At 34.5% G+C, this 19,015-nt stretch overlaps 1 protein-coding gene across 1 annotated transcript in view; it reads right to left on the bottom strand.

Moving 5' to 3' along the window:
* The window catches only part of LOC123880081 (dipeptidase 1-like), a 38,144-nt gene extending 25,301 nt beyond the window's left edge, over nt 1–12,843 (bottom strand). The window contains exon 1 of the mRNA XM_045927982.1: nt 12,732–12,843. Coding sequence (XP_045783938.1) covers nt 12,732–12,822 — 91 coding nt within the window. The 5' untranslated portion in view covers nt 12,823–12,843. The remainder of the gene's footprint in view (nt 1–12,731) is intronic.
* Nucleotides 12,844–19,015: the final 6,172 nt, after the last annotated feature.

The raw sequence follows: 19,015 nt of genomic DNA, 5'->3' as shown, positions 1-19,015 counted from the left end.
TAAAGAAGACACCGATGTTTGCGCTATACTTGTGCACTATAATATGTCCCTCGTACACAGAATTTGGCCACCGTGGCTGAAATTCGGTCAGGAGGATATTATTATAAAATATATTATAATAAATCCATAAGTTTCTGTTAGCTTACTTAGTAGTTTATTATTTCTATACCTAAGCCTCAACTACTCAACCTATTTGGCACGGATTTTAAGCCCTGCCTTTAATAGATCATAGGCTATTTATTACCCCGGAAAATATGGATCCTACGAGCATTAAGTAGTCAAGGTTTGTTACATAATAAACACATACCTTGTAATTATTGCAAAAAATAAAACAATAATATGGCTCATTTCAGGAAATCTTAATTTAAAACTATAAATATTTTAATGAAAAGAAAAAATCATATGAAAGGACGATGATCGGTGCAGTATATAAATGCATGTCCTCACCAGAAATTGCCGCGACCATTTGCATATAGTTTAAAAGCTTATAAGAACTGTATACTGCATTAATACTTTTAAAGCAGCGGATTTTTGTATATTTGACAATAAAAAATCTACTTTTCTTAACATAAAATCACATATGTTTGGAACGTAAGGTCTCCTTTTCATTTTCTTTACTTAAAATCATATAAATAAATCTTTTTTAATAAATTTCTTACGTAGTCGCATGAGGTCTTTGAAAGCTTATGCGTGAAACAGACGTATCCACAAACAAGCACAGCACGTGAACTGACGTAGGCGTAGACCTTATAGGAAGCCGCTATGATTATATTTTAATGTAAATAAAGAAGAGATAAAGCTTTTAACAGAATATATCCTTAATAGAACTCCACGTAGATTCATAATATTTACGTAAGTTATAGCCTATTAAGGAAAATGCATTTATATTGAAGGTCGATACTTCACTTTAGATACCCATCGTCTAATAATATCCGGCAGCATGAGGTTGAGTGGTTTCGAACGTCTGCTGCATTTCCTAGAACAGATTAAACTGGAAATAACCGGAAACAGTGAACCGGTGCATGTGTCTAAGTGAAAATCGAATATTATATTAGGCTGTGGCAGTCAATAAAGTTCACTCTCCTATCACTCTATCTATCATACGTTGATAGCTTAATTTACGCGTCCAGCGTTCAACCCCGACCTCAATTTTCGGTGTTATGTACATTTTAATTCGTTAAAAATCACTTGCTTTAGTGATGAAACCTGCATTCCTGAGAGTTCTCCATAATATCTAAAAGGTGTGTGAAAGCTGCCAATCCGCATTTGGCCAGCATATAATATCTGTTTCAAAAATAAACTTAAATTGTTCGTTTTACGATTAGATATGACGTATAAAAATATTGTGACGCAAGTATGATAACATATGTAATGAATGTCTCAACTTAGTTGCAGGTAGAATGGCAATTTTGCAAGCTAAGCTACATTAGCCTGGCTGTTACTAGAGAGATATAGTTTGCGATGTCGTTAAATATTGATGCATTGAACCATTCTCTCTCGGAGAGCATTGAAGAGAATTCCTTAGAGAATAACTTAGGCATTGCATCAAAAAATATTGTAACAAACCTCAATAATTATTAAAACCTTGAGTCACGCGAGCGAAGCCGCGGGTAATAGCTAGTAATCTATATAGTCTATACTTAGACTATATAGATTACTAGCTATTACCCGCGGTAACCTACCTTAGGGTTACCTTACTTTCGTTATTTTTTTAGAAAAACAAGTCTTGCATATTAATAAAATAATAATTAGTTTCTTGGAAACGGCTCTTTCTATTTGTATGTTTGTATTTAGATAATGTTTTGCTTTCCAACATTTTCTGGATAGGAGTTCCTAATTTTCCTCGGAAAGAAATTGCATGTCAATTAGAGAGATTTAATCTCCTTGAATCGTAAAACAACAAGACGTGTAATATCAATAAATGCGACTACTTTAGCGTAGATTCTTCGATGTTACGGGTTCTAAAATAAAATAGAGTTTAACAAAGCCACATGCAGAGGTGGGTAGATTAACAATCGCGTTACACAATAAATTACTGTGCCCCATTTTTATTCACAACTACCCCTTTAATACTTAGCCTAGAAGTTGTAGGTAATTGAGTAAAAGTAGAAAAATGCATGGCAAAGTGCGAGTTTCACTCGCACAGCAAATCCCGTATCTACTATGAGTAAAATGAAAAACATAACTATTTTTTGCACTTTTTAAGCTTTCAGTGCAGTTTGTTTCAAAAAATTTAGTCATAGTTACATAAAATATAAACACATGTTTATAGAAAATAATGGACTCTTTAAAGATTGCAGAATCTACTTATTTATTACAATGTTTCCTTGTTTATATTATGGCTCAACATATTAAATGTCTTTGCTAAAGTTAATTGTATAGACTAATTGTTTAAAATGAGTAAAAAATGTAAATCAAAAATACCACCTAAATCACTGTTATGAGGTTAAATGCCCAAAGCGTTGGCTATGTATGTTACCTCGTTGAATTGTTAGACTAGTAATATGCTAACCGTGAGATAGCTACTAGACGTTCGGTCACCCGTGGAGGCCATGAGAGGGGATGACAACCCCTTAAAAAAGGATCTAGACTCCTCGCGCCACGAATTCATAGTTTCTACTCCAAAAGGCACAAATATGAAATTATTTTCTACATTTTCATATTAATGAGAAGAATAAAAAAATATCATATCAACTAACCCACTTGCTCATTTGCGATTCATGATAACCCACACGAACATTTGTACACCAAGTCAAAGCTTTGCTGGTATTCTAATTATGTTTCCATTACAAACACACAGGATACGTCATACACAAAAAATTAAGGGAAAATGCGACCCTGTAGGATGTATTATTATATCCCAATGCTCCGGTTTTCCTTCCAAGATAAGGAACTCTAAACCAAGCCAAGTTACGTTTAACATGAGAAAAATTTGCTGTGAATACTTTACATTGTTATGAGAACGAGTCAAGAGTGCATTCATAAAGCCATTGTTGCTGTTATAACGACGTTCGTTGTTTGTTATAACTATTTTTATTCTACAGTAAAAATTAGATTTTAGTGCTTTTGTAGGTAAAGATTTTAATAAAATAAAATTATCACTTTGAAAACGTATTAAAATATTAAGTACCCATTTTAAATTAATGTTAAGTAAGTACGTAGTTTTTTACATTCTTTAGTATTAAAGGCCCATAAAAATGAAGATGCCAAGAAAAATATTAACATTAAAGAGGTGTGCTAATTGGGCTCTACAGTCTACACCATCTCTAAATTACCAGGACTGAAAATTATTTTATATTTTTCATAATCTTTCTTTCAGAAAAAGATAATGATATTTATTTTAGAGCTGTAGTAAAATTAATTTAACTTATAATATAATTTAGCATGACTGCATAACTTTCCAACTTCATAAACGCCAATCCATACTAATTCTAAATCCAAAATTGTATCTGTCTGCCTGTTACTTTTTCAACAGCCACTTAAACAATTTGAGAAAGTTCTCTACAGACATAGTTTGTCGGAGACGGGTTAAGCTATTTTTATCCCTGAAAATCAACTATGAGATTTTGAATTAACCTAATTAACCTAGGTAAGGGGAAAACTACTGCTAGACATAGGCTAAGGCCTATTAAATAAGTTTAATGAGCGCACCACACCACACAGATCTTCCAAGTGTTGTTATAACATATCATCATCACATCTCAAGGCCTTATTAGGTAGACTTTGAAAAATGAACATAAACTATAGTTCAACTAGGTAAGCAGCGCTTTAATGCTTTATGACCTACTATGAATCTCAACCTATCGCGAATCGCCAGCCCACTACTGATCTTCTCTCAGAATGAGAAGGTTGTAAAATATACTGTAAGAAATCCATACACTAATATTATAAATACTAAAGTGTGTCTGTCTGTATGCTAGCCCGATTTTAACGAAATTTAATACCTACATAGATAGTTTACATCTAGGGGACTGCTAGTTTTTGTCCCGGATAACCAAAGAGTTCCCACGAGATTTCCAAAACCTAAATCCACGCCGACGAATTTTCGAGAGCTAACTTGCATCCCGTAGACATACCAACATAGGCTACTTTTTATCTCGGACTTTCAAGAGTTCTCTCGGGATTTAAAACCCCATATCCACACGGATGAAGTCTCGGGCATCATTTAGTATACCTACCTATATTACGTAAATATAGTAGTTACGTACTTAAAACTTTTTAACACGAATTAATGTTAGAAGCGGCCTTAAATTAAAACTTCGGGTATTTTACAACTCGCACATAGCATATATGTCGTAAAGTAACTCGTAAACTTGACAGTGTTCACCCGATAGGAACTGGAAGACATGTGAGAGGGACATTTTAGTTGGAAAATATTTTAGTTTTAATACCCTGAGGACTATTATCGTGTTTTGGACGTGAAACGTTCGATTTTTATTCTGCTTTTCCAAAGTGGCTCAGATCTGGATGTTCTGATAAGTCCACTAGGAACAAGTCCCAGCAAGTGATTTATGTCCAGTAGTGGAGATTTATCGGTTAGTAATAAAGATGATGATTTCTAAGCTCTATGTTCGAGAAAGGATTTCATACGCCATGCACCTAATATGAACGTAATATGTCTTTGCAAGATGGAAATATAGTTTTGATACCCTGAGGAATGTTATCGTGTTTTCGAACGTGAAACGGTCGATTCCCATTCGGGTTGATTTATCAAACATAACGACTTTTACAAACTGACTTAGTTCTGGACAGATGTTCTGATAGAGAGCTACATAACACTATAGGGCTTGAGTAAATATAACTTTATCATTATAACCGGTTCTTGAGATATCAAGATCAATATGGATATAAAGTCCTCACTACCCATTCGATATAATATTACATTATATTACTAATTATGTATTATTAGGTAATTATATTACCAATTATTAATTACACTAAACAGTAGATTTTTTAATCGTGGTTATTGAAGTCGGTTTCAATTTTTTTTTAAATCTTTTATTGTATCGATGATACAATAAAATATATCGGTATATCGGTGGTACGTCGATGGTGCAATATCAGGTGGTTAAATAGTCTCTACAGAAACCTTTCCACAAGTGTACAAAGTTTTGGCGCAATCGCATGAATGGAATAAGATGAATCGGATGAATGGTATAATCATGTTTTTTTCTTTGTGAGAGAGTGCGAGATAAAGAAAAAACATGATAATAATTGGTATATTTAGAATAGTAGGTATAAATCTTTATACTATTTATTTATAGAAGAAAAAGATAAGATTACGAATTTATTACGTGACATTGACCTTTTAAATTGATAATACACATAGCTTGTTCTGTAATATTCCAATAATCTTACTAACATTATCAAGGCTAAATTTGTATGTGTGTATGTTTGTTCTCCTTCACGCCACAATTACTAAACCGATTTAGGTTGAAATTTAGAATGGAGATAGCTTATAGTCTGACTGAAAACAATATATGCAACGTTTCATTCCGGAAAAGAGTTTCAAAAGGTTTTTTAACTGTGGCGGACTGTAGTTTTCATCAGTAATTCCTTTCAGCCTACAAATATCCTATATTATAGTATCACGACACTACGGAAGTAGGTACCTTCTAATGTAAATATTTGAAAAGGTCGGGGTAGAGTATTGCTAGGCAATATTTAAGTGTTTTATAGAACAACGACGTGCCAACAGATGGGGTGCTGATACTCAGGTGCAAAGGGGTACCTTGGGGATAATAACACTTATTCATATTTTATCAGTTGCGCCGTGGAGTAGAATGTCCAGGCCTTTCGCATCACTTCTGAAGCAAAATGTCATTTGCGACATATTTTGACATTAATAATGAATTATTCTAATTTGCGAGCCCATTGCATTATATTACTATATTGGTACGTGATTATTGGAAGGGACGCGACCATCTGCAATGAGTATACGACGAATAAATCGTAACAACAGCCAGCCTTTTTTGTATTAGGTATGCATATATTTATGTACCTACTGCTACGTTATTGAACTACAAACACACGCGCCCATCAATTAACTGTCTTGGTTTAAGGGGCATGAGACGGGCCTGCCCGCGAAATTCAAATTTAATTTGGTTTTTCGCATTTTTTAAACTAATACGACAACGTAGGCTTATAGCATTTTCAATTGCGACAATGGCAGTATCATCCTCACAGGTTTATATAAAAATCTTTACTTGAAAGGGTTCAGGTTAAGAAATTAGCTGTAGTATCGATTAATTCTGACACATTAGTCGATACTAGAGCTGATTTCTTAAACTGGACCCTTTCAAGTAAAGATTTTTACATAAACCTGTGAGGATGATACTGCCATTGTCACAATTGAAAATGCTATAAGCCTACGTTGTCGTATTAGTTTAAAAAATGCAAAAAGCCAAATTAAATTTGAATTTCGCGGGCAGGCCCGTCGCTTCCATCTTAATGTTGATTACTAGGGTAAACTACATTTATTCAAAATAAATAAATATTGAATGCACTATTGTATATAAGCGTAGTCCCTCTTGGTTTTAATGCATAATGCATATAATTGTTTCCTTGCTTAAAACATAAAGTTTATAACATGGTTTATATAAGAAAGCATAGAATAACATTGCAGGATGCATTAAGAACTGTGAAATCGCTTTAAAATTTAAATGAGAACGTCATCCCATCCCATTATACTCGTACGTAAAGCAAATGTCTTACCCACAACTTTAGAATAAGTAACACATTTTATATGTAAACTGCTTTGTGTACTTTGAGCAAGTTTTTAACATCTTTTCTAGGGAAGTTTATATTTTAAACTTGTTTTACGAGCGCCCTCTTGGATTAAGGAATTTACCTCTTTAGTCTGTGGGCGTCTTAATTGCTAAAGTTATTTAGATATTAGGTTTTTAATGGTTTTTAACTACAAAGAAGTAGTACCTGCTTACTTACTACTTAATACATTACGCAGAATACAGAAAATGATTTTATTTTTAACTACATAGTTGGTCCGTCCCGGATTCGTATCGACGCGATGGGCTAACTTATGCCATAGAGTATAGACAAATACAATGATTGTGTTACATTACAATACTGTATATATCTTCCTTGTGAAATATGCTGAATGACAATGAAATCTTTATTGAATTGCACTGATTTAGGTACCAACGTTTCTTTTTTTTAATTAATTCTGTTACTTTTAGGGAACGAATTAAAATGTACTTATTACTATTATACTATGCTCCATAATATGGTTAAATCTATTTTCATTACTAAGCTATAATATATGAATAGCTTCAGTGAGAAGCGCACACAGATTGACCGACAAAATAATACATTTAATTATGATTAATGCTACAGAAATATCACAGTTATAGTCTTATTATAAGGCCTGTATTTGCTTTATTATCTTTGACAGTCGAGTATTGACATAATAATATATTACACCATTTTACACTTACACAGTTATAATTTTATATTATCTCGGACTATGGACCTTGTATGCAAGGTATCATATTACCATGATAACAATGCTCAAATTATTTCATGGCATCATATATGAAAGGTATAATAGGTATATAATATGATAGTCAGAGGTCACAGTATATCCGAAATCATCATCTTGTTTATAATATACTACCTGATGCCCGCGACTTCATCTGCGTAGAAAAAAAAATTATCGTTTGCTCAGTATTATTTCCATGTGCCAGGCCCAAGGTGCTGAAATGATGACCTCGTACTGGAAAGCGCAGCGCTGGAAGAGCCCTCACTAAGTGGACGAAGGACATTAGGTGATTCACAGTGATTTTATTTGTACGGTCGGTAAAGGTCAGAGATAGAAACATTTTAATGTCGCTAGAATAGAGTAGACGGCACCGCTATTGCAGGGGTATGTAGACTGGAAGGTATGGATTACGGTTACATCTCTGCATCTAAACGTCTCTGTATAAAACTTGCCTAAGATTTCTTAAAAACTATAAATTACTGGACAGCCTAAATGACAACATCTTTGCATATATTTAGGTTTTTTAAATCCCGTGGGAGCTATATGATTCTCGAGATGAAAAGTAGTAGGTATGTCACGCTCCAAATTTTCAAATAAACTTTCAAATATATGTAGATATATTCCTCATACGCATGGCTAAGGTTTGGAATACTCTCCCGCGATCTGTGTTTCCTACCAATTACAATCCGGGTATCTTTAAAACAAGAGTGAATAGGCACCTTCTAGGTAAACGCGTCCCATCTTAGACCACATCATCACTTTCCATCAGGTGTGATTGTGGTCAAGCGCTTGCCTATAGTGAATAAAAAAAAAAAAATCCATGCAATAATCATAACAGAACAAACCAACAGTGTATTTGTATACTAGATCCATAATCCATGCCCTTAAGTATAATTAATTAAATTTCAATTATCGGCCGTAGCAGTTTACTAGATACGATCATATAAATCGCATCAAAATACAATTTACCTTCGCAATATTACTGGGTGAGGTTAATCGGATTGATCATAATTTAAGGTAATAAACAAAGATAATCAATAACGAATAATTTGATCATGTGGCAGCATGTAATATGGCTAAATGCACAACCAATAGGTAATAGTTTCACATACCATTTATAGAACGTTTATTTGATTACATACCTCCTAAATAACTTCAAGTTACCTCAAACAAAGTGTTTTCGAACCTATAGTGACAGTGATAAAATTCAAGGATTTCTTTTTGTAAGATAAGAAAATTAAAGAGAAACAAAAACCTTTTTCTTTTCGTAGACTTAAAACAATTCCAATTATGTTAATGCTTTCAGAAACGTAGATATAGCTCGCGACAGGTCGAGATGGTAATTTTTTAGAGAGTGACATCACATATCGGGTAATCGATACCCATCGTTATTTTTTAACAAAATGAGGGTAAAATTACACCTCTTTATTTAAATAAATTTTATTCATCACAATCAAAATAAAATGAACTTATACTAACATCGCTACAAACACTTTACAACTCTTAATTAAGAATACGTATAATAATAACCAATGACCTGGCGTAGTTCCCAACGCATGGAGAAATGGTAGAGGCCAAATCAGTATAGGTCTTCGATGAATTAATGTTTAATAAATTCATCTTAGTATAGGTACATATAGTTTGTGTTCTAATTAAACAAGTGTAAATTAAAAATTTATAACACCCTCCACAAGTGAAGGTTACAGTAACTAGAAAATAGCTGATAACTTTCAAACGGCTGAACCGATTTTCTTGGACTATAGCTAAGAACACTCTCGATCAAGCTACTTTTCAAACAAAAAAAAACTAAATTAAAATCGGTTCATTAGTTTAGAAGCTACGGTACCACAGACACACAGATACACACGTCAAACTTATAACACCCCTCTTTTTGGGTCGGGGGTTAATAAATAAAGCCTTACACAGACCTATGCACCAAACACGTATATATAAATGCTTATGTTTTTGCCCCGACGTATTATAGTATTTCTAAGTCATGTTTCTACATAATATAGCATATAACTACTGTGAACAGCTTTACGATACGAGTATACAGACGCGCCGTCCATCGTTTTAATATTCGAATGGAGTTAAAATTAATCGCTCTTTTTATTAAACGACAAAATGAATTGTCTGCTCGGCCAATATACGTATCGGGTCAATGACTCATCACTTAATTACAAGTTTTTCATAACAAGTCAGAAAAATTGGGTCGGGTTTGGAAAAACATGGCATGTATACCTATCACTAAGCTGAAGCCCAGATATCCGCCTCCTAACCGGAGATCGGGGGTTCAATCCAGAGCACGTAATTCTTACTTTTCGGAGTTATGTGTGTTTTATATAATTAAATATCACTTGCTTTAGCGGTGGAGGAAAAGATCGTGAGGAAACCTGCATGCCTGAGAGATCTCTATAAAGTTCTCAAAGGTGTGTAAAATTATACCCGGCTGAGTTTATTATGGGCTATTCTCAGACTTGGGCGCGTTTGGAACCCTCGTAGCTTTAGTTTTTACGTAATTAAATATCACCACTATATCGTACAAATTTAAAAATTTCAATTTTAATATAGTCTAATTATAGTCTAGCTATTGCATTAGGTAAACGTCGAATTTTTATTACATTTCTGAAACAAGTGTAAATTAAAAATTTATAACACCCCCGACAAGTGAAGGTTACAGTAACTAGAAAAAAGCTGATAACTATCAAGCGGCTGAACCGATTTTCTTGGATTATAGCTAAGAACACTCTCGATCAAACCGCCTTTCAAACAAGAAAAACTAAATTCAAATCGGTTCATTAGTTTAGGAGCTACGATGCCACAGACAGATACACAGATACACACGTCAAACTTATAACACCCCTCTTTTTGGGTCGGGGGTTAATAAAATGAAGTGAATTAATGTTTTATTTAAGTAGGCCTATTTTACAAAACCCATTGGTTCAGCTTACACATTCGGATTTATCGTATACCACATAAAGAACCTCGTCCACGTTTGCTCCAATTGTTCTATCATCAAGAAGAAATATTATACAAATATGGAATCCAATACTGTGCACTACACAGGTATTGCCTCAGAGTAGACTCTTAAATATATTTTAAGCTTATAGGCCACGAAAATGCACTGCAATTCGTCGTGGGTTTAAAAATAAATATTATTTATTGTTTAAAGTAAGTAGTTATCAAGTTATGTTTTGAACTTTATCTTGTTTTTACAAATTTTGTTTGTTATTCAGATAAGCTTATCTTCAGAATTCATTTGTATTTTGTGTCACACATGTCGGTCATACTAGCACGAACAATGGCCATTGTAGTCCACATACAATAGAAAATTTAAAAATTATGTTGTAGAAAACCTTTTCTCATCGAAATAAAATATAAACTACATAAATTATGTTTTACTGAGAGTTTAGGTTTGCTTAAAAAAAAATTTATCATAAAGTGCTGACGGCAGTACTATACTAACATTACAATCTAGCTTACGAGTAGAGCTAATAAGCAAAACTTATAAAAGTACTATACCTATCTAAGAATCGGTCCATTAACTTATCTTAGTTTATAGTTAGTTTTCGTTGAAAGACACTTTTTCTTGTGTTCTTTTTTGCTTTAATGGTGAAGGAAAACATCGTAAGGAAACCTGCATTCCTGAGAGTTTTCCATAATGTTCTCAAAGGTGTGTGAAATGTGCCGATCGGCACTTGGCCTGCATGACAGACTATGGCCAAACCCTTCTCATTCAGAGATGACATCCGTGCTCAGTGATAAGCCAGCAATGGGCTGATGATAATCATAATGATGACTAAACAGTTAGGATATTATTTATTTCGTTGTAACATAATTACCTTAGAATGTGACATCCATTTAAATACAAGTGTAAATTAAAAATTTATAACACCCCCGACAAGTGAAGGTTACAGTAACTAGAAAAGAGCTGATAACTTTCAAACAGCTGAACCGATTTTCTTGAATTATAGCTAATAACACTCTCGATCAAGCCACCTTTCAAATAAAAAAAAACTAAATTAAAATCGGTCCATTAGTTTAGGAGCTACGATGCCACAGACAGATACACAGATACACGTCAAACTTATAACACCCCCTCTTTTTGGGTCGGGGGTTAAAAACTAGGAAAACGTTTGGTGCTCTTGAATTTTTAACTCTTGCAAAATCTGATACCAAAGACTTGAGCTCACCGACTGAGCGATCTATCAACGCACTGCCTAAGCTGGGGTTAAAAATACGAAATTTTGACCGTAGGTTCCTTTTATGAATTAGACACTCACTAAGTTCATTTATGTGTGTTGATTAGAGGTCGAAAATCCGTAATTTTTAGAATTATATACTGACATAAAAATTGGTATTTAGGCTATCGGTTAAAAATTAAAAGATACGCGTTTCACGATATCTGGCAATTACACTACAAGTGAAGCCTGGGCAGGTGAGCAGGAGAGGTGAGTAGTAATATTAAAAAAAACCGCAACAAACATAAGAATTACCTACCATAAAATTATTTACCTATTACAAAATACGATATTACATGTAAGTAACAAGCTCATGCCGAGCACACATTGCAATGCGATTCGCGCTCTACAATTACAATATACATATATCTTAATATTACTACGTCAGTACCTTTCCGCAAGTCCCTAAAACAATTGTATAGAGTTTTAACTCAATTGGATGAACAATGAGCGCACGCGTATATAACGAATGCGTAAAAAGACGAACAGATAATAAAATAAATATTTTTTGTATAAGTTCATAGAAAATATGAAACAAAATTATTTACATCATCCCCAGAAATCAAAATAAATTGCTAAAAATTCAAAAATATTTATACAGATAATCACATTCAATTTCGATAAAACTATTTAATTTATACTTGAATAAAATCGTTAAATACTAAGCCACCACCACCATAATATAATTGAACTAACTAAAAATAAGTAGAATTACACCTAATCAGAAACACCCGTATTATAGCGACACTTATTTAGGCTTCATAAAAACATATTATATACAGTAAAATTTAGATACGAAACATTAGTAGGTAGAGTAAAATAATAGTAAAAGCGATCCAAGCGTGAACTTATTGACAACGCTAAACACGAAAATGTCAACCCGAGACTTACAATAATAAAACCAAACCAATAAATAGCGCTGGTTTTATAATTTATCTTGATTTTTATTATACTTTTATGTTATAATGTTAAGTTTATGCATAGGTACATACCTGGGTCGTGTTTACGTGCTGTAGCAGCAGCGAGCGACATAAGGCTGGCGTTTATCCCACACCGGTTGCGCGCGGATACTGCTACCGACATACGACTTTAGGCGGGATTCTCACTGTGCGAGGGATGCCCCGGAAAAAGGACCCAGCAACTAGCTAAGTATCGATATCGATGATGAGGTTATATTATTGCCATATGATACTAAACAGTTTTGATAGTTCTAATAAGTATAAGGGATATTGTAAAGTGGTGATAATAAAAAAAATAACCAGCAGAGTTTATTGTGGGCTCTTGTCAGACTTGGGCGCGTTTGGAACCCTCATAGCTTTAGTTTTAAGTTTACGTAATTAATTATCACCACTATACATATATTATCATCTTTCAAATCTAACAAAACTGACAAACAAACGGTTGTACCTACATTAGTACCTACTTTGAATAAATCATTTTGATTTAGATTTTGAAACCGAAGCACTTTGCAACGATTGGATTTAATCTTTAGGATTCCATACCGAAAATATATCAATAGGTCGTTAATAAGGCTCCGCTAACCCACTGTTCGTTCGTCTGCATTTCAGCGAAATACAGACGAACTGCAGTATTGTTTGTTTTATTAATAAATAAATATAGACAGAAATTCCATATTATAACCATTCAAAAATTCCTTGAAGACGTCAATGATTTCTCATCCCTATCTGTTGACGCATGCGTAGAACGCATTTACACGCTTGCCGGGTAGACTTACCACGTTGATTGATTCACGAAGTTGTGCGCAGGTTAAATCACCGACACGTGCCTTAAGTAACGCACCTCCAACCTTTAAGGTCTCCCTTATCCCTAGAAAGCTCATGCCAAAAGCCTTCTCCGCTGTAAAAGCAAAGTCAACCTTACACTGGGCAGCTTAAATAATCTGCGCATTGAAAAAATGTGCGTAATTTGATTAGGAATGGAATACAATTCGGATTCCAAGCTTATAGAGAACAACCAATCATTCTTTAATAGAAGAAAAATAAACTCCATTTATCAATACCAATCATTATACTATGTATTTTCAGAAATAATTATTGACAGTAGAGTCAATATCGACACTTCTATATATTTTTATTTATATATAATGTTTCATGGTGTCGTTAAGTCGTTTAACAAATCTAATTAAAAACGTTTTGTTCCTTGAGTTGTTCCTCTTTCACTTTCTAAAAAATTTTCTTAACGAGATTCCACCTTAATTGAGACATTTCTCACGGTAATGGAGCGCAAATATTTTAAATATTCTCATCGCAAAAATCGCGGAAGCTTCTATAAAGCTTTATAGTCATAGCTCAATTTGGCTATTAGTTACCTTATCAAATAAAGTACCTGGGCGAGCGAGCTTTGCTCGGTGTCTTCGCTATGCACGAATTTTACACATTAATAAATTTTAACGATTTTGATTGGAAGAAGCTATATTATAGATTTATAGCCAATAAAGTATTTATTAAATTATTTTTGTGTCGTCTATTTGCGCATGTGCTAAAACTTCATAACGGGTTTGAATACAATTTGGTATATTTATAGCTAATTAACATTGAAAATGTTTTTAATCCCGAAAAATAATAAAATTGTTTTATGATAGGAGTTGTTTTTTTAATCGATGCTACTCCACAACTACATCAAATCTGAACCGATTTTGATAATACTTTTTTCATTGGAAAAGTCGTACCGTCAGGTTACTTTCATATGCACATAATGTATTCCGGTCCTAATATTATTTTAATATGTGCAAAAATAAAGCTTACCAAGTAATAGGCGAGGACAGCGCCTCAAGTCATGGTCCCCTCACCCGAAAAGTAGAAAAACAAGCGATCCCGATAAATTCAACCTCGCTCCGGGCGTTCGGGAAAAATTACCAATGTGTTATTACTAAGCTACTGATTTAAGTGCTTTCGAGGCGTGGGGGGTAACACCGCCAAACTTCAACTTCCAACTCTGCGCTGCTACTGAGATTTCTTGCCAAAAAACTCAGTAATTTTTTTGAACCGAGACAACACTGGAACCAAGAAAGAAAGCTGGCCACTACTGAGGACGGATCTCGTCTCTCAGAATGAGAAGGGTTTGGCCATAGGACACCAAGCTGACCAAGTGTGCATTAGAGACTTGGAGAACTTTAAGCCAAGCAGGTTTCCTCCACCGTTAAAGCAAGTGATATTTTTTTTAACTATATCACTTGATAGAAAAAGGTTACTACTCGATTAACTGACAAGGTATAAGAAATGTGGAATATTTAGACTAGAAATTGCTTAGTGCTTCTTAAAATATGTAGAAATAATATGTTAATAACAAGACATGACTGTATTATTCATAGATTTAAAATATTTGGATTTCTGTGGTATTATTGTATTATTGCATGCCGTAAGGTAGAATTTGGCAGAACACTAGCAATATATTTAAACTAACCCAAATTCGCAATAAAGAAAATTAAATTGAATAGAATTGAATAACTCCCGACTCAAAAAGAGGGGTGTTATAAGTTTGACTTGTGTATCTTTGTATCTGTCTGTGGCATCATATCTCCTAAACTAATGAACCGATTTTAATTTCGTTTTTTTTTTGAAAGATGGCTTGATCGAAAGTGTTTTTAGCTACAATCCAAGAAACTCGGTTCAGCCGTTAGAAAGTTATCAGCTCTTTTCTAGTTATTGTAACCTTCACTTGTCGAGAGTGTTATACATTTTTAATTTACACTTGTATTATTTAAAATGTACATAACCGTACATTTACAACCGTACAATGTGCGTGACCGGGATTGAACCCCTAACCTTCTGAATAGTATGCCACATAGCGCCTTCCAATACGAATAGGAAGCGGACATCTTAACCACCAAGCTATCGCGGCTCTACTATTATCAACTCAAAGAAGCATTTAAATTCATATGTTATGATAATAATAGATCACTACAATTAATTTACTATTTTTAGGGTTTCGTACCTGAAAAGGAAAAACGGAACCCTTATCGGATCACTTTGTTGTCTGTCTGTCTTTCCGTCCGCCCGTCTGTCGTGTCTGTCAAGTAAACCTATAGGGTACTTCCCGTTGACCTAAAATCATGAAGTTTGCCAGGTAGGTAGGTCTTATAGCACAAGTAAAGGAATAAATCTGAAAACCGTTTTGTGGTTACATCATTTAAAAATAAATGTGTTTTAATTTTCAAAGTAAGATCACTATACCAAGTGGGGTATCATATGAAAGGGCTTTCTTTACCTGTATATTCTAAAACAGTTTTTGATTTATCGTGCAAAATTCGAAAAAAATACCCGAGTACGGAACCCTCGGTGCGCGAGTCTGACTCCCATTTAGCCGTTTTTCACTTTTTCTAGTCATCTACATCGAGTTTTCATTTCCAACGAAGTAGAAAATATACCTACGTTGTTCGTTGTACGATGATATAATAAAACCGCTCAATTGCAAGTTTTACTCGCGCATAAAGGGTTCCGTACCATCGCAGAAGATAATAATATAACACTATGTACTTTTTTTATAAGGGTTTTTATATTTTATGTACTTTACGTAAGGAGAGTCCCAGGGAGTGGCTGGATTCAGGTAGTGCAAGAGCGTGACGTGTGGAAGTCCTTACAAGAGACCTATGTCCAGCAGTGGACAGTGTTGATCATCAACCACTGATGTCCACGATGACGTACTTTTTATTTATTTTTAATTTATATGGCAGCCATTTTGAAATTTTTATGATTTGTTGTTACAGCAGTAATAGAAATACAGACCCTGTATAAATTTCAACTTCTACCATTTACGGCTCATTAGATATAGCTTGCTGACAGACAGATAACGGACGAACAGCGGAAGCTTAGTAATAGAGGCCCGTTGGCACAAAATCAAATAAAATAATGTAGGTTTCTGAGAATATGAGAACATGATATCTATTATTTAATAACAGGCATTGCTGCCAGTTACTGATTCCTATAAAGAGAGAGAAGCAGAATACTGACATTAATTATTCACCTACAGCTTGCTCTCACTGAAAAATGTGTCGAACATTCCAGATACCTACACTTTTTTGCAGAATGTTTGTTAACGATTGACGCTTGAAACAATAAAGTCAAGAGTGAGGCCTCATTCGCACGAGAGCTTTTGAACGTCCGTTAAAAAAGCGTTCAAAATAGAACAAATGCATTCCCAAGTATCTGTTCACACGTCAACGCTTTTTTAACGCGCACATTGTATTGTCAGCGCAACGCCGGGTTTTAACGCAACGCTTTTTAACGCTCGTGTGAATTAGGGCTCAAGATATTACCTATCTTCATTTTCTTTTTATAAATATTTGTATCCAGGGTAGCTGCACATTTCAACATTGTTTCGTGACCTTTAATTTCTAAATAAGTACATTATATTATATCAAACTAACTTTGTTGTACCTTCTTTATTTCTAAGTAGGTATATTTTAATTTGGTTTTTATCATAGAGGGCGGCGTTTATCATCAACTAAGCATAATAAACTTATTCGTAGAACAAACTACTGAATCTATGCGAAGTAAGGCTGAACTCACTAGTCTTTCTATGAAGTGGGATAGAAAATAGGAGTCAAAACCTGTTAAAAGTTAAAATAAATGTAATCCAATCTAAATAACTAATGCATATAAATGAAAAAGTAGAAACTATCATAACACGGTAACGTGCTAGCGTAAAGTGGTAAATCATACGTAACAATAGAGCTGTAAATGGGCTCCTATTGTGTACCGCATGGAGGCCCATTAGCTAGTTTCTTCCCCTTCGTAAGTAAGAACTATTATTGATTGCTAATAGGCGTAGTTAGGATAACGCCTTCAATGAGTTTTGAAATGAAATACATAATATATGTATATAACAGAAGCATCTTTTCCTTCTATCAATGGTATGATAAATAAATAAGTAAAAAACAGTTTTATCCAATACAATTCCTTGCGTACCTAGCGATTCATGAGAAAATAATCCGGCAGTAGAACTGAAGAATCGTAACCTTTAATTCATAAGACACCATACTAGGTACCATGTTGGGTGCAATATCAATTCACAACTGGTGTATCTTTAATCTTCGCTGGAGTGGGCATTACATTTGCATTATGTATTGAGTAATTGGAAATCGGAGTTATTATAATTTGCTGTTATGGGAACGAAGTTCATGTCAAAATACTCCATAAGAATCGATTTAATAGAAGTAATTGAAACATCCCTCTAAAGATTTGTGAATTTGAAATCAATGTAGCAATACAATTTTATTTTATTCTATACGAAAGTGAAGCTAACATGTAATGAATGCATTTTCAGTAACATTGGCTTGGACCTAAAACGCTCATTAGGGCAGGTACCTACATAACAGCTCAAACATCAAAGGTGCGGAGGAATTCAAGGGGTGGTGCGGGTGGTGGGGCACCCGTCAGAAAGGGGACAACGAAACGGACTCAACTATGCACTATTATATTATTCTGTGACCATGCGCCCCAGTACCTACTTTAAAAAAAATGACTCGCTCCCTTCACGTTCTTTAATATTTTAATAGTTGCAAGTTGTAACTCGCTTTATTTTGAACATTGTTTTTCTATTTTGCATAAATATCAAAGATTTCGCGCTCGCTCGGTCACACTTATTCCAATTGCAAGTACCTACCTACCTAGATTTCCTAAATCCTAAATCCACGCGGATGAAGTCGCGGGTATCAGCTAGTACATAATATAATGTAGCGATGTAAAACATAGTTCAGAAAATGCAAATTAGGCAGTGGGCGGCGCCAAAATGGAACCTCGTACCGCAAACAAAAGTGTAACCCCCCGTCCACACACTGCTCTACTCGCGCAATTAATCGCGCCGCCACCGCACTAGGTCGCTTGCCTTTGCAACGCAATGAACTTCGAAACTGTGCGCTATTGCATACTTACCGACAAAATAGGGAACGATGGACGTGAACGAGGAACATGCGAGTAACGCGTCCACACTACGTCTCTGCCTCCGTTCCTCGCTCCTTCCCATGCCACAAGGGCAGTGTGTGGACGGGCTATATAGCGACTTAGGTACGTAGTTACGAAATAGGTACGTTACGAGCTACATCCTATCAATGAGTGAATGCAAGAGTGGGACTTGTGACGGGGTGCCTCTCAATTTTCAAGGCACACGACCGCAACTACCTGAAAATAGGATAGAGCAGGTAATAAAAGAACTGAATGCAAAATTAAACCATTTGGTTTTAAATTTAACTTCTCTTCCTCCTAAATTTTTTTTTTTATTTAGGAGGAAGAGATTCAAAATTCAGATATCTCTCTTT

The sequence above is a fragment of the Maniola jurtina genome, chromosome Z, assembly GCF_905333055.1.
Source record: "Maniola jurtina chromosome Z, ilManJurt1.1, whole genome shotgun sequence".
NCBI lineage: Eukaryota > Metazoa > Arthropoda > Insecta > Lepidoptera > Nymphalidae > Maniola > Maniola jurtina.
The sequence above is the reverse complement of the archived record's forward strand: the minus strand, read 5'-3'. Positions and strand labels throughout refer to the sequence as shown.